General features: G+C 39.5%; 1 protein-coding gene across 3 annotated transcripts in view; it reads left to right on the top strand.

Annotated features, from left to right (window-relative positions):
- LOC110962824 (plexin-A1-like) overlaps positions 1-13,546 on the top strand; it is a 348,857-nt gene extending 335,311 nt beyond the window's left edge. For all 3 annotated transcript variants that reach the window (XM_051949646.1, XM_051949645.1, XM_051949647.1), the window contains 2 exons: positions 3,007-3,157; positions 7,663-13,546. In XM_051949646.1, the coding sequence (XP_051805606.1) occupies positions 3,007-3,157; positions 7,663-7,758 (247 nt within the window). In that variant the 3' untranslated portion in view covers positions 7,759-13,546. The remainder of the gene's footprint in view (positions 1-3,006; positions 3,158-7,662) is intronic.
- Positions 13,547-15,969: the final 2,423 nt, after the last annotated feature.

A 15,969-nucleotide genomic window follows, 5' to 3' on the forward strand; every position in this document is an offset into this window, starting at 1 on the left:
GCTGCAGAGGCAGTGTTGGTTAGGTCCTCACATCCTTGCTGGTCAGTGAATACAAGCGTGTCCACCAAGTAGCGCTGCAACGGAGAATGTATTTCAGCTATGGCCTTTTTGATGGTGACCTATCAAAACTGTCCACCAGGTGGCGCACTGTGAATGTGTATCGGCCTAGGCATGTTATCAGGGCCAGACTTTGAACACACGTGTAAAGTCTGAGGTAGATTGGTGCATGTACAGGCTAGCTAGACAGCACTTCCTGTTTCATGGCAAAATGTTGAAATTCTGCCAGCTGCCATTTCCACGCCTTTGGCGGATCATTTTGATAACTTTTAATCACCCATGTGTGGTGTGCATTGTTGCCAAACTTGTTTGAGATTAGCGCTTTTGAAAATGTGCAAAAATTGTTCCAAAATATGTCACATAATTCAAAATGGCCGACTTCTTGTTGTGTTTTAGGTAGGGTTGTCAGCTGCATTTTTGTGCGTCGTGACAAATTACCTACTAAATTTCATCGCTGCAGATGACACGTCCTGGTTGTAGTGCCTGTTTGAAATTTTCCAGGTGGCACTATTGAGCCATTTTGGCTCACACCTGTGCGAGTTCCCTAAAATACCAAATTTTTCACCAGTAGTGATGTGTGTGCAAATTTTCCCGCGTTTTCAAATATTTTTAGGCCTTCAAAATTGCGATTCAAAAAACAGGTGAAGAAATAGAAAGAAGAAACCAATGGGTTTCAAGAGGGTCCTACGCACCTTTATCGCTCGGACCCTAATTAACTACAAATGACTAGAGAACACTATACATCCACAGTGCTAAATGCTGAATGGAAAAGTTAACCACGAGCTGCAGGAAGGTGGAAGAAAAATGAAGTGGATTATTCAGACCAAAGTTAATTACACTATTAAACTACTAAGCCAAAAAACAGCTGTAAGATTATTACAACATAACAGGTTATCTGAATCTGGCATTTAAAGCATTGAGTACATAGCTGGATTTAATTAGAGCAAAGAAATCATGTGCTGTAATTACAGTTGTCTCGCTCCAGGCTTATAAATATAAAACACAGTAACAGTAATAAAGAGTGTGGAACATATCGGTAATACCAGCTCTGCATGAATTCACTTCTAAGACAAGAAAATCTGTTTGCTTTTTTTTTGTATTTGTCTAAGTAGAAGGCGAATAAAAGAAAACACACAGGTTAAAGAAAGGATTTATAGCTACTGTTTGCACTCTCTTTCCAAAGGGAAGCTCACTGAAAAACGTCCTCTGGTTCACCCTTCATCTTTTATTCAGCTCCAGAATGTTTAAACACAAGATAAGTTAATGCACCACCTGCGCTTGCCACAGTCATTGTTTCCGCTTTTTGGGGAAGAGTCCAATAGTCTCTAAGTAGCTTTTCCAGGCTGCTTCCTCCCGGACTCTTTGTTTGGTGATGGGTGGTGATGGCGTAAGAGATGATGAAAGAGTCGTGATTTTCCTGATCCCCGGATTTCCAGGTTATCAAATGCTGTTGCTAAAACTGTGGAACACTAAATAAAGTGTATTAATTGAAAAACGACTTGAGTGTTTAACCCTCCTCACAATAAACCCTGATCCTTGTAAGAGGGTCATTTCATTATGTCAAGCAACTTATTCGAATGTGCTGCAGGAGTAGCTTCCAGGGAGCGTTGGAGGGAGTTTGGGATAAGGATTTATAGGTGAGAATTGACTGGGTGCAGCTGAACCTTGTTTCTATCATGCCTCCTAACCTACACTTCACCTGCACCTGCTGCAACAAACCCTGAGATAGATGAGATGTGGATTCTTCAAACAGTATGCAGTTCAGTCCTGGGATGTATTCTTAATGTAGTCAATTGTTGACTGTCTCACTTTCAGTGAACTTTTCCCTCCTTCGAAGCAGCCTGTGGTGATGCTCTGAAAGACTGAAAGACATCAGTATGAAGGACTGTATGAAAAATGATGTTCATGGTAAAAGCTGCCAAGTTTGACTTATTTGTTTTTGTTAAAGGAAAATCTTCCTGTTTTTACTCCGCCAAGGAACATCTGTCCATCTGTCCGTCTGTTGGCAACATTACTCAAAAACGGACAGACAGATGTGAATGAAACTTTCAAGGACGTTCAGAAATGGCGCAAGGATCAAGAGATTAGATTTTGGCAATGATACGGCTTATAATCTGGATCCACAGATTTTTTAAAGATTTCTGTATCATTGTGAGATAGCGGTACAGCGTCACTACAAGTGAACACTACGCCAGCAGGCAGCTGACAAATCAACAACTGCTGACTTATCAGGACTTTCCCGTTGGAAATCATTCAAGGAACAGTTGATTAAATTGCGGGGGTGTTTCAGAGTCCATTCAATTCCCCCTGCCTGCTGCATATTTAGGTCACACGATTCGGTATCCGTACATAACGAACACATGCATAAGACACACCTGTGCTCAGCGCAAGGTGATTTTTTTATTAAAGATTTGATTCGTTGGAAATGATACGACTAAGCAGCCTTGGCAGAGCACTGTGCTCTCTGAGTGCTTTTCTTGTTTATATTGCTTTCTATTGAGCTAAACCTTTAAGTCACAGTTAATTAAAACAACGATATGTATGAGGTGATGCTGTAACCTGCTTTGGATGAATTTAAATGACTAAACTAAACCAATAATGCCTCAGTAACAGACTGACGACTTAAAGGGCTTTTTCTTTTTTAATCTCCTCTCCTTTTTTTAAAAAAAGTCACAGGAGAATAGTGAAATAAAATCTACAAAATTAAAAGATGTGACCATTTGTCCTGTCAAAGTGTCCTTTAACAAGACGTTGAAACATCAGCTAAATACCGAGTAGGGAAATGTGCATCAATCTGTATCAGTCCCCCCTGTGAGCTGCCGCCTGACCACCAGCTGCTGCTGTTTGCGTCTGGAATATTTAACAACCGCTAAGTTGAGACAGTAAGTGATGCTTTGGGTGGAATGCAAATGAGACGATTCATAAAATTCTGTCTGACCTCTGTTCTAGGTATTACTCTGATATCTCCCGTATGCCAGCCATCAGCGATCAGGACATGAGTGCCTATCTAGCAGAGCAGTCCCGCCTGCACCTCAGCCAGTTCAACAGTATGTCTGCGCTGCACGAGATCTACTCCTACATCATCAAATACAAAGACGAGGTGAGCTCCCACCGGATCCCAAACAGAATCAAACAGAAAGGAAGAACACTGTAATTACTCAGAAGGGTCTACTGCACCCCCTCCTCTCCCTCTCTCCCTTTACTTGTCTTGACTAATACCATGAGGTCATTTTAATTCAATTACACTGATAACCAGTCCACATCGGTACAGGCTGGAAGGTATTACCACCATTAGGATGCACATTAGGGCATGAGCTCAACACATTATGAACTTAATGGAGCTTAACAGAATTTATGTGATTTTCTTTTTTTTTTCCCGAAGATACAGACACACAGCGTTCTACAGCTGCTGGCCAGCTGATTAAAACTCAATAATTTTACACAAACCAGGAATCTCTTGAAGGAACACTGTAACATTTTGAGAAACACGCTTATTTGCTTTCTTGCATAGACTTACGTGAGAAGATCAACATCACTCTGCTTTGTTTGCACTACCAGTGGTGAGCAGTGGCATCACTACAAGTATCTATATCTAAGTTAGCTATATTTTTTGATACAACGTGGTAGTAATGTTTCTGAACCAAACAGCTATTATTAATCAGTTAGTGTGGTAGGTAGCATACACACCACCTATGTATTACACAAAGCACTGCTTTCAGTGCTATCTGAAATAAAACTATCGATCAGTTATGATGCCACCACCATGCACGGTCATTTAGTATGTGCGGTGAGCAGAAGGGCTTCAGAATGACTTCAGTGAGAGATGTGAAACTCATTTTAGTCCAGGAGCCACATTCAGCCCAATTTGATCTCAAGTAGGCCTGACAAGTAAAATCATAACATAATTACCTATAAATAATGACAACTCGTAAGTTTTCCCTTTTAGTGCAAAATAGTGCATTCTGACAATGTTCATATTTAATGAACCATCTTTTTACAAAACGTTATGAATAACCTGAAATTTCTAAAACGGAATAACTCTACAAAGGCACAAAACATTTAGTTTCAGGTATCAAGTTGTTTTGCAACTTGTCAAACTCTAGAAATTATTTTAAATACCCATTCATTTCCACATCTGTGTAGTAATCCTGACACACCACACCATACAAACTATAGTGGGAACCATTAAGGACAAAAGTTAAGTTATCCCCCTGCTTTGTAAATATATAAAATGTATACATAAAAAAATGCGTAAAAGTTGTGGCAGTGCATCAACAATAGGGTTCAACCGAACCAAACTCAGTCATACTGAAGCTACTGACTGACGTTATATTGCACAATGTTCAATGTCTTAATATTTTTACAATAAGGATTCATTTTCACTTCTGTAATTTTCATCCCGTGGGCCAGATTGGACCCTGCGCTGGGCCAGTTTTGGCCCGTAGGGCTTATGTTTGACACCGCTGACTTGGGTACATTGTGATACACAATCCATAGATGCCACATACTAATCCTTTTCACAGTCTAAGAACTATTTCTCTATGGCTGTTGTCCCCATAGAGATACATTTCAACACACAGTCAACCCCAGTTCAACCACATACATCCAAGTAGTTCTGACCAACCAGAAAATTGATTTTGTAGTAGCTCAAAGATCCGATATTTTAGGCATTTAAGACTGTATACACAATATAAATATGCATCTGTTTCCTCTGTGTACATAAAGAATATGTTTGTACAGTTTGTATCAGTAAAATGTGTATGATTTAGGTTAAGCTGCAGATTTAGTTAAAGCTCATGTACAGACTTTTGAAGACTGTTGGGATGGACCAACATTAGAGCGCTGGAAACAAGTGATACAAACTGCTGAACAATGCAATACTGACTCAGAACATGTAGCCAAAAGAAAGAAATAAAAGGTTGGATGGTCACAGTGTGATGTCTTAACTAGGTGGGCGTCCTGAACAGAAGAATATTTTGGCCAAAAGTCTCTTACATGTACTTATCTTATGCAATTTAAATTGCCTTTTAAGCTTCATCAGCAATTTTTTTAAAAAAAAACAACTTTTCTAGATTTTATTCAGTTGAAGGTTACATAAAAAAGCTTATTATACTTTAAATGAGGTGTCATGTATGTCTTATGTAAAAGTTAAGAGTAAGTGACCAAAACAATGACTATTTGGCGTATGGCGATTGCCTGAATAAATGTTTGCTATTTTGGTGTAGCTAAACTTGTTAAATTTGTCCTGATGAACCCTTTATGCAGTGAAGCTTCGTTTAGGGTAGAGTAACTGCTAGCTTAGCTCTCTACACTTTCTAAAAAGCTTTCCTAACACTGTATGCCAAGTCACCATGAGGTTGCCAGACAAACAGTGGAGACTCTAGCAAATGAAGACAAACATCATAAAAGAAATTGTGTCTAAAGCTACAAAGAAAATCACTCTTGTGAGACACATTCAAAAGTTGCTGTTTCAAAGATCGTAATTTAAACCATCAGATCCCTTATACATATTTTTTTCTTGATTTATTTGAATGTGCAGCTGGTGTTATCCACAGAAAGACTTGAAATGAATAGAAATTATTGTGTTTCTCTTCTTATCGCATCAGATAAGAAGATCGCTTTTATCTTTCACATTACAATCCAAGTGTTAACTCAATTATTTGTAGTTTTAAAGAGAGTTATGCACCAGACTGTTTCTTGATGGGGTACACAGTTTTACTCGAGTTTTATCTAGCTGTGCTGAAAACACAAAGGGATGAAAAGATTCTTGGAAGTCATTGTGACAGCCAAGACACAGACCACACACGTTATTTAAATAGATCTTGGAACTGCTTAGATTGCTGGTAGACATCAAATCTGGACAAAGCCAAACTACTGCATATCCTGGATTGTAGTCTTTGTGCTAAACTAAATTAAGCTAAAAGGCTGCTTGCTTGACAGCTTGGTATTTAGATGACAGATTGTTTCATATGTATTTTTATTTGCTTTTTGCTGAACATGTGAGCAAATGAAATCTACACTACTGCTCAAAAGTTTGGGGTCACCCAGACAATTTCATGTTTGAAATGAAAAATCACACTTTAATTCATGTGCTCACGTAATCGCACAAGGGTTTTCTAATCATCAATGAGCCTTTCAACACCATTAACTAACACAATGTAGCATTAGAACACAGGAGTGATGGTTGCTGGAAATGTTCCTTTGTACCCCATGTAGATATTTCCATTAAAAATCAGCAATCTCCAGCTAGAATAGTCATTTAACACATTGGACTGTGCTTCTGAATCATTTAATGTTATCTCCATGGAAAAAGCTGCTTTTCTTTCAAAAATAAGGATATTTGTAAGTGAGCCCAAACTTTTGACGGTAGTGTACATGCACTAAATGTTCTCCTTTTGAAACCAGACCCTATGCAGTATACAACAGAAGTGACTACACTCCCATGCTATATCACTTAAATGTCAAGCTATACAAGATTGCTGTATTCAAAATATAAATATAACTAGGTATTCTGTATATTTACAAATTTTGCACAGACATGACCAAAACATTGTATTCTATCTTTTTTTTTTCTAGCCAGCTGGATAAGCAATATGCTAGCAGTAAATCAATGCTGATTCGTGAAGATGGTTGTGTCCAATGTGTTTACGATTTGCTTTAAAAACATTTGAATGTCACTGAAAGTATGGCCTGTCTGCAATTTCAATACACTACCAAATATAGGTGAAGATATATTGATGCATAGGATATTCAATAGGATGTTGAATATATTTACATCTCCATGTGTGTGCAGAGGTTTTATGTAATAATCATGTTTCCGTCCACGTTGTGTTGCCTTATATGTAAGTGGAAAAGGGCCATCCTTAACAGTGACATTGTAACATACAGTCTCTATACTATGTACCCTACTCTTCCTGGTTGTATCACGCTTTTATGTAGTGAGGGATGCATCTCCTCCTTCCTGTTCTTCATCCCTCCATACCAGCAGTATTACAGTAGTTACGCTGGCTGCTTGCAGCTGCCTCCATTCAAAGCAACTGCTCCCCTTCATTACAGCCTATTATCCAGATGTAGGCAGCTGCACGGTCCCTATCGCCTCTAACACATGCCCTGACCTCACACGCACACACACACACACACACACACACACAGGCGCAAATGTACACACACAGACATTGTAAGCACTCTCGCATACACGTGCTAATGCAGATACACACATACTTAAGAGAAGAAAGACAAAGACAGAATGCACACATCCATATACCATACCAGCTCCTCCCCCTTTTCATGCCTTGCAAAATAACAATTGGACGCACACCTATAATACTGAATGCATTCTCAGTGGCAATTAACATGCAATTATAGACATCCAACAAGCCCTCACACCTGCCCTGCCACCCCTGCCCATGTTGTCAGCATCAGTCTAATTGTAATCGCTAACCGGTAAATAGGATTTGGCATTTCTCTTTCTGCTAAAGAGTCTGAGTGAGAGCATTTAGGCCACATAATAGCTGCACACAGTGTGCACCGCTGCATGCTGTAGGTTTAAAAGAAGTGATTTAGGAGTGATGATGCAGAATAATCCTCTTTCTTCTTTGTGTCCAGATCCTGTCAGCGTTACAGAAGGACGAACAGTCGCGCAGACAGCGGCTACGTGGTAAGCTGGAGCAGGTCATCGACACCATGGCCTTGGCTAGCTGAGGACCGGCCAATCACACGCCCCAGCTAGTGGAGAACTGGCTAACCAACACGCCTTCCCTGACAACTTTTGACGCCCCATGACATTTTGACCCTCGACGTTTGAGATCTGTTGTTATCACCCTCACAAATAGCAACCTACAGCAGCAGAAAAGACTGCCAGGACACTAGCACCCAGCAGCAGCAGCACACTGGAGAGACAGCAGAGTCTGGAACTAAATCCTGGACAGCCGGGTTTGAATTTTCTCTTCTTTATCTTCTTCTTCTTCTCTGAGCCACCAACCCTGCCATGAACAACCAAATCAAGTGCACCAGTATGGACCTCCGCTCAGGAGAGCATCTGTTTTCATCAAGGCCCACATCTAGAGTGCTATGTGAGCAGCAGTTGGGTACTGTGGCAACAATCAGGACCGGTTCATGCACAGTGCTGACCAAAAACTTGTCTAACTGGAACTGAAATGCGACAAGAAAGGTGCCAGCCTGTACCTTTCATCAGCCAAGGCTACGGTTCAGACTGCGAGCCAATGAGCATCCAGGATATATTATTACAATACTTGATCCCTGTAACAAAAAAATAAATCTCTTTTCCTCCACAGTGAGGTCAGAGGTCAGGGACAGCTGTAGAGCACCAGGCAGAGATGCAGTGTGTTGTTCAAAGACACTTCAGCAGGGTGGACGCTTGGCAACAAGCTGCTGCCATCGCAGGGCAACCAGGAGGAAGAACTTTGCAGGGAAACTCCTCCTCCAGTACTGACTTTCCAACTCTTTCAACAAGAACTCCACTGTAGTATAACAAAGGACATTGTCAGTTTCATAACTCTGCATTTGATTTGTTAAAGCATTTGATTCCGTTTTTTTTCCCCCCAACTGCCTTCTCTCCCCAGTGCTGTGCCACTTGTGTTACTGCTGAATTTGCACAACAAAGCTAAATCAAAAGAGAGAAGAGGATATATGAATATATATATATAGATATATAAATACAACCTTTTTGTTTTTAAAGCAAATGAAAAGTTGAAAAAATGTTTTCCATTTCAATGTACAAAAGATAAGTTTGAGAAGATTTGATATTTCCAAGATGAAAAATTATGAAAACACAAGGAAAAAGTCGTCCTGTGCCATGTTTTACTTTGAATGTTGTTTAGTGCAAAGAGACTTCTTTTCGTTAGATGAAATGTGCTATGATGAAAATGTTGTCATGCTTAGTGACCGACAGTGAGAGTTTAAACATAGGTAAATGGCAAATACATATAAATATATATATATTACAAACACTTTCTATATTTCATGAGATCTTGGGGCCATTGTGTGCTACATATTTGGTTCTAAAGATAGCAAAAAGACAAATGATGTCTGGAAGCTGCCTATGAGCCAACCAACCTACAGTGCTTTTGTGTTTGTTTTAGAGAAACCAAATACATCAAGACCTGGTCAGCTGATTTAGATGAGACAAGTCATTTCTGTGCAAGCCAGCCTCATGCTGTGGTAGCAGACTATAGAGGCACCAGGCAGTCATTTTAGCAGATCCTTGGCACGCTGTGCTTTACAGCTTCTTGATCTTGTTTTCTAGACTTCCCCTCTTGTCTAAAGCATTTTTTTAAGGTGTGCCATCCAAAATGAAGGCTAGTTTTTCTGTGCAAAAGAAAGTGGAACAGTATTGTCTCATGTTTTGTTTAGTTTTTCTAATTTGCAGTGAAGACGGTAAAGCTAAAGGGTCCATTTTTGAAATGTGAACGTGGTTTATGAAAAAAAATAATGAAATGTCGCTTGATTTCTGTGAGTGTTTTTGGACCAATTCAAGGCCTTTCTCTCTTTTTTGTTCTGTGGGGTAGAAAAGGAAAAAAAATAAGTTCAAAAGTTTTCCGAGCACCATGTGCAGCTCCACACTTACTTGCAGTTCTCTTTGAAAAGCATACATTTATACATAAGACATTCCTTTTACCTCAGAGCGTACACTAATAGAAAAAAATACACACGATTGATTGTTGACTGAATGTACATGCAGTGTACATAAGGTCCTGTAAAAATAGAGCACCAGACCAGACAAATCAACAGCCAGATGGATGAAATAACAAGAAAAACAAAAACAAAACTCTGTATAAGGGTCATGATAAAGTAGGATCGAACGCATTAAATACACCTTGTAGAACAATATGGCTTTAAAGGAAGCAGTTACCAATGTCTCCAAATCATTTACATTTTCTTCCTCTTCAGCAGTGCTTCCCTCAGAGTTTTTTGTCCCAGTGGAAGAGCGGAAAAAAGTCTCTAACCAGCTGAAAATAGAGTCGTCAGTGCAGTTCAGACAGCTTTGAAGAGCTCTGGAGTTGGATGGGGAACTTTGCATACAAAGGCTAATGGGTTTTCTCTAAAGTTGGAAGTTATTGTAACCATTTGTTCAGTTGTCCAAGAATGTGCACTGAGTTTGAGAAGAAGAAATTGAAAGATGATAGCCATTTGGGTTGTCCTATCTTGGTAACAGATCAACTGGAAAATATGAACATTTATTTATAGTAGTTAGATATGCAGCATTTTCGCTGCTCTAGTTGCAAAATTGTGAAGCTGAGAATAAGCACTGACAGCAAAGGACAATGTAAAACTAAATTATCCCTTTTATTAAGAATAATGCAGCCGCCATGTGAAATGATCTACATTCCATATTATTAATACATGTGCACTTCTTCTGTTCTTTTGTTTGTTCCAACGCCATGAACTGCTGATGAAGACCAGCAGTTAGGGTACTAAACTGTGTAAGCCACACCTTGAACAGCACCAGATGGACTACTGACGGACATGTTCCAGGTGATAATTGTTCAGTCACAGCTGTTTAACAGCATGACATGAAAGTGTGACTGTCACATTGGGTGCGATAGTTGAGTTTCAGACATGTAACTTTGTGGTAAATTTACACGTCTGGCCCCTTTGGATTGTATCTTTGGGCAGAAATCTCTTTAATCAAAGTCACGTGCTTTAATAAACTGGCAAATAATAATGAAGTTTTGATCGGAATGACACTGGGGTGTTACAGTACCTGTTCACTGAATAATAATTTCCAGTTATACCCACGTAGAAATGAATGGTGAACTCTATGTTCCTTACTTTGGCACCTCTGGCATCTCCGACACATACATTTTTTAGCTCCTTCTTTGTCCATGCTTTTATATTGTCAGGGATATTTTTCACACAAACCTGGACCAACCCTCATGCCACCAGACCAAACACATATTGTTCCTGTCAGATAATCAACCCTTGAGTCCAACAAAAGTACATTACCCTTGGTGAATCCGGGATGTGCTACGAAACCCTGTAAAAACCCAGAGTCCATTCAAATGTTTGTTCTACATATTAGCCTGTCATTCTCACTAAGGTGCCATGTTTTTATCTGACAGCACAACTATGTGTCAGGACAGAGTGAAACGTACTGTATGTGCTTCAATACTTGAACCACTGATCTACACAGGGTAAAACAACATACAGGGAGGGCTGACCAAAGCTTTTTCATCGACATCAGGAGAACAACTCTGTCATAAGAGATTATCTTTGATCCATTTGCTTTTCAGTTCTTCCACAAAGCAAGGTTAGGACTCAGTTTGAGTCTTTTAAATACTCCTTCATCGAGGGTATTTAGTGTCTGTCTTTATTCTTGATGAATGATGAAATTAAGGCAACACTACTTCCATGTACAGGCCCTCATTAACACATTCTGTTCAATTCAATGAATGACTGAAACAGTCTGAGGATGTGGACCGTTGCATTGATGTTTAACTGCTATTCACTTGCTCAATTGTTCTATTGATGAAGACTTGTAAAGATGATTTTAGTGATCTTACTAGAGAAATGAGGCTTAGTACCCCTAGGATGGCTTTGTAGGGAGTAAAAAAAAAGGAAAAAAAAAGTTCTGCAAGATAAGGCCCTCTTGGTCTCTGGTGCTTTTGTTTCTTCGTTTTGCTTCTTGTTTTCTGCTTCACCACTTGTTGGGGTAAAAGATGAAAAGACTCGGGCAAGGCAGAGGAAGTGCTTTGAAGGCTACAGTACCGCTTCATTTTCCATTCCATCACATCTGTGGTGTTTGTCTTTTTTCCACATAGAAAAAGACAGTTATGGAGGAGGGCGGAGTGAGAAAAGGAAAGAGGCGAAGGCGGAGATTCTCTGTGTCTGACTGACGCAGAAGTGTTCACTGTGCCTTGTCAGCCTCTTACCATGTAGAAAATGATGTATATTCCATATACTTTAAGGTCGTGATTCAAGATGTGTTTCAAAAACTGGACCAAGAATACAGAATATTGAATTATAATTTTTTTAAAAGTGAGAATACAAAATTATTTCCAATCTGTGCATTATTTCTGGAGCTCAGGAGATAGTTTAGCCTAACTTAATGCAATGCTATATTCTGCATACAGTGAATGCAAAAGTTACAACTAGTATCACTAGTATCAGAAATGACCTGTTATATATATATATATATATATATATATATATATATATATATAGTTTCAGCTATTAAAAACAATACATGTTTATCACTTTGTTTTAAGGTATTTCATGTTTGTCTTTATGCTAGAATTAAGACTAGATGCTGTGCTAAGATCAGCTAATGTGTACGTTCTAACAACAGTCGTGTACTTACCATGCAGAAGATTGAGAATACAATCGCTATTGAAAGACTTGAGTCATTTTGCAAAATATTAAAAATGCGCTTACTCACTTTTTATGCCAGGATTTAAGCAAAAAAGATCAATACCACTCTGATATCGGTCTATTAATGAGAAGCTAGAGTCAGGAATTGATGAGCTTAGTTTGGCATAGAGACTGGAAGTAAAAGGGGGTAAAACAGATAGCCTAGTTAAGCCTGAATTAGCATAGCTAGCTAATTAAGAGATTATGTGTTATTTGTTTTAATTTTGAGCTCAGCACAGCTTGCAGTTCCTCCTTCTTTGTAGACTTTGTCATAATTCAGTTAAATTTCTTTTCATCACCAGGGCAAAACCTCTGGCAGAACCGCAGTCAGGGAGGGCAGGCATCTGCCTCGACCAGTTGTGGTGAGGAAAAAGGGGAGAGGAGGCATGAAAGTAGATTGATGACACTTGGGAAGTTGGTGAGACCTGCAGATCAGAAACCTGTAGTTGTACATTGACAACAAAATTCAAACTACATTAGAGAGAAGACATGTTAAATGCTAACCTAGCTATGCTAAGCTAACAGGTTACTGTATTTACCTTCACTCTCAGTAAGAGCATCACTTGAGGCATTTCTAGAAATCTAAATTATCCCCAGTTCTCAGGAACTGACAGCATTTTGAAAACCATCTTTAAAATCACTTCTGAAGTGTATGTGGAATGTACATATTTTTCTGTATGGGCTGCACCCTCCAACATCATACTTTCTCGCCTCCATAGGGAGGAACACCACGGCATGAAAATTTACCCTCGTTTGCCATTTTCTAACCTCTGCCCCAACAGCAACAATCACGTTTCTCATCCCTGCAGTTCCAGCTCTCGAGCTTCCTCACCTGCTGAGTTCACTTTGATTAAAGTACATTTCAGAGACGACGAAGAGGACATAAAATACATTCACACACAGATTAAAGAGGAGAGAGGTAGAAAGAAAAAAAATATCTTAAAGAGTTTTAATACTTTATGAATTCTGATACCTTTTTAAGAGTTTCAGACTTGAAGCTGCTGTGACAGGTTTTGGCTGTTTCACGCCCGTGTAAATATCCTGCTCTTTCCTATTTTGCAGATTTATTACGTGTAAATAGACACGCATCAAGGAGAGATTAAACATGTTTTTTGCTAAATCTGGCTCGTCTGATGTTTTTATTCCCCTCCCCATATACCCTCAAAGTTGTGGATTTGAAAGTTAGAGCAAGTTTTAGGTTTATCTCAAGTGCATGTCACCACAAGAGAACTTGAAAGATCAAATGCGGCACATATGAGACTTAAGTACAGTATTATTGTACTTGTTTATTCTGGTATAGCAAAAACTACTGCTTCTGTTTGATTTCCCCTCTGTTTTACTGCAGTGATGATGAAGAGGACATTGACAATGATAAAAAAAGGAAATGGTGATAAGCCTTTACTTTGCAGATTTCACTGTCAGAAAATCATAGTGATGTGGGCCAGGAGGAGGATGCTAAGCTCAGTTTCAAGAGGACAATAATCTGTCCATCCGTATCCACTCACTTTACCATTCATGTGAAAAGACTGAAATTATCCCGGTGAGTGTCAGACCAGTGAATCCTTAAATGGCACTGTCAGATAGGAGCGCTGCGTTGCAGTAATGATGTGATAGGAAATGTGCCTAGAGTCTTTTTATCCCATTGAATTTGCATATAGTGTAAATCTTTCAGAATCATCATAAGCTGAAAAATACAATGTCTAACGCTGACGATGAATAAGTTAAAAAAAAACTCAAAAGTAAAAACCAAAAAAGACCATCCGATCTATAGGTCTGGGTTTTGTCACGATTTTGTTTTCTCCCCTACCATGCTTTAAATTAGTCTACATGTGTTGCCTCAGTAAAAATTGTTATAACATCTGTAAGTTCATGACATAAAGGCATTAGAGGAGATTTAATTTCCTACGACTTTGAACCTCCCTCACCCCCTCTAACCTCCCCCCTCTTAACATTTACGAAGAAACGCCCCCCTCCAGAAACTTGCGTGGCACTCGTGAAGTTGTCTTTTACGGCTGGGTCCCCCTGGATCTTTATCTGCCATTATGTAAAAAAAGATGAGCAAAACAAGTCGCCAGCTAACTACGAAGCTATACCAAAGCAACACATACAGAAAACACGTAAGTCCAAGGCGTACGTAATCTACGTAACTAGGCCTGAGCCGGAAGACTTTTGATTGACAGGAAAGGGAGCAAACCAAACGCCTCGGTCCGAGCGCTTTGATTGGCTGATGTTTTTCAGGTCCTGCCATGTCCACAGTTATTTTTATTCTTTTAGAAACCATACATACAAGTCCACTAAAGGTCAGTATATTCATTTTATGTGAATCAGACAAATTAAACAAAAAAAAACATCCTCCATAATGCCTTTAACATGTTGTGTCATCCTCAGGTAAAAACTTTAATCATGGTTTTGGGATTTACTTTAAAGCAAAGCCAGCAGAGCTGCTCACCTGACTGTATGCCATGTTCATGTCATATACCCAGTCAACCAAATGTTTTGTTTCTACACAACTAAAGTGCATTCTCAGCTGTGTTTAGAAGAAAACTATTGTCTGTCGGATACATTTTTTTGTGATGTATCACAAATCAACATATTGTGGTGAGCTGCGCAGAAGAACAACGCTGGAGAAAGTACATTTATCTTTTGTGCAATCTACAACTGGCAGATGCTTTGATTTTGACACACAGCAAACACACCATACAGAAAATGGCTGAAACGGATGTTGAAAAATAAACAAGTGGTTATTTGATTTTCATTTTAAAGGGATAGTTCAGGATTTTTGACATGAATCTGTATGGCATCCCCATCAGCAGTGTTGTTCATTCACACAGAAAGATCACACAGACTTACTGCCGACAGCGTCCAGTGAGCAGAGATCCGGTCCGGTTTTGGTCCAGACGAAGGTAGTCCGGCAAGTTTGCTGGGGTCACGAAAATAAAGCGTTTTCTTCTCAAACCAATATGTGTTCGAAAGAGTGATATATTTGCATTACAAAACCGTTGTCCACGAAAAAGTCAGACCTCGTAAACGCTTGGCACTATTTTCTCTCCCTTCATATCACTCCGTGCTGCCTCCAGCTGGCAGCCGCGCACATTTCACTTTGTTTACTGCTCGTAAAGTTAACAACAACATGTCTGACTACGACAGCGATGATGAATATATTGACTTCAGCATTCAATGGGATATCTTTATGAACCCGAAAATACTGAAGCTGAAATTCACCAGATGGAGTTAGAACGAGCAGAGAGAGAGAGAGAGGGTGGACAGAGAAGTGGATCACTTGTACAGTATAAAGTTATAAAATTCAACCAAAAAACTGAGGAGGCAACACTTACTCTGAAGACAACTGACCATCGGGTCCAGCTGGCCTGGGACGCTTCTTCCAGTTTATTTTAGGAATGTGGAAAAAGGTCTGCAACACACCCTCATTCAGGAGTGCAGGGAAGTCATTATGATGTGTGATGCAGACAGGAGCTGGCAAGCTGGCCTCCTCATCAATTGAAAGGTCTTGCATCTGTGGCATGACGAGATCCCATTCGTGGC

Source organism: Acanthochromis polyacanthus, chromosome 6 (genome assembly GCF_021347895.1).
Source record: "Acanthochromis polyacanthus isolate Apoly-LR-REF ecotype Palm Island chromosome 6, KAUST_Apoly_ChrSc, whole genome shotgun sequence".
NCBI lineage: Eukaryota > Metazoa > Chordata > Actinopteri > Pomacentridae > Acanthochromis > Acanthochromis polyacanthus.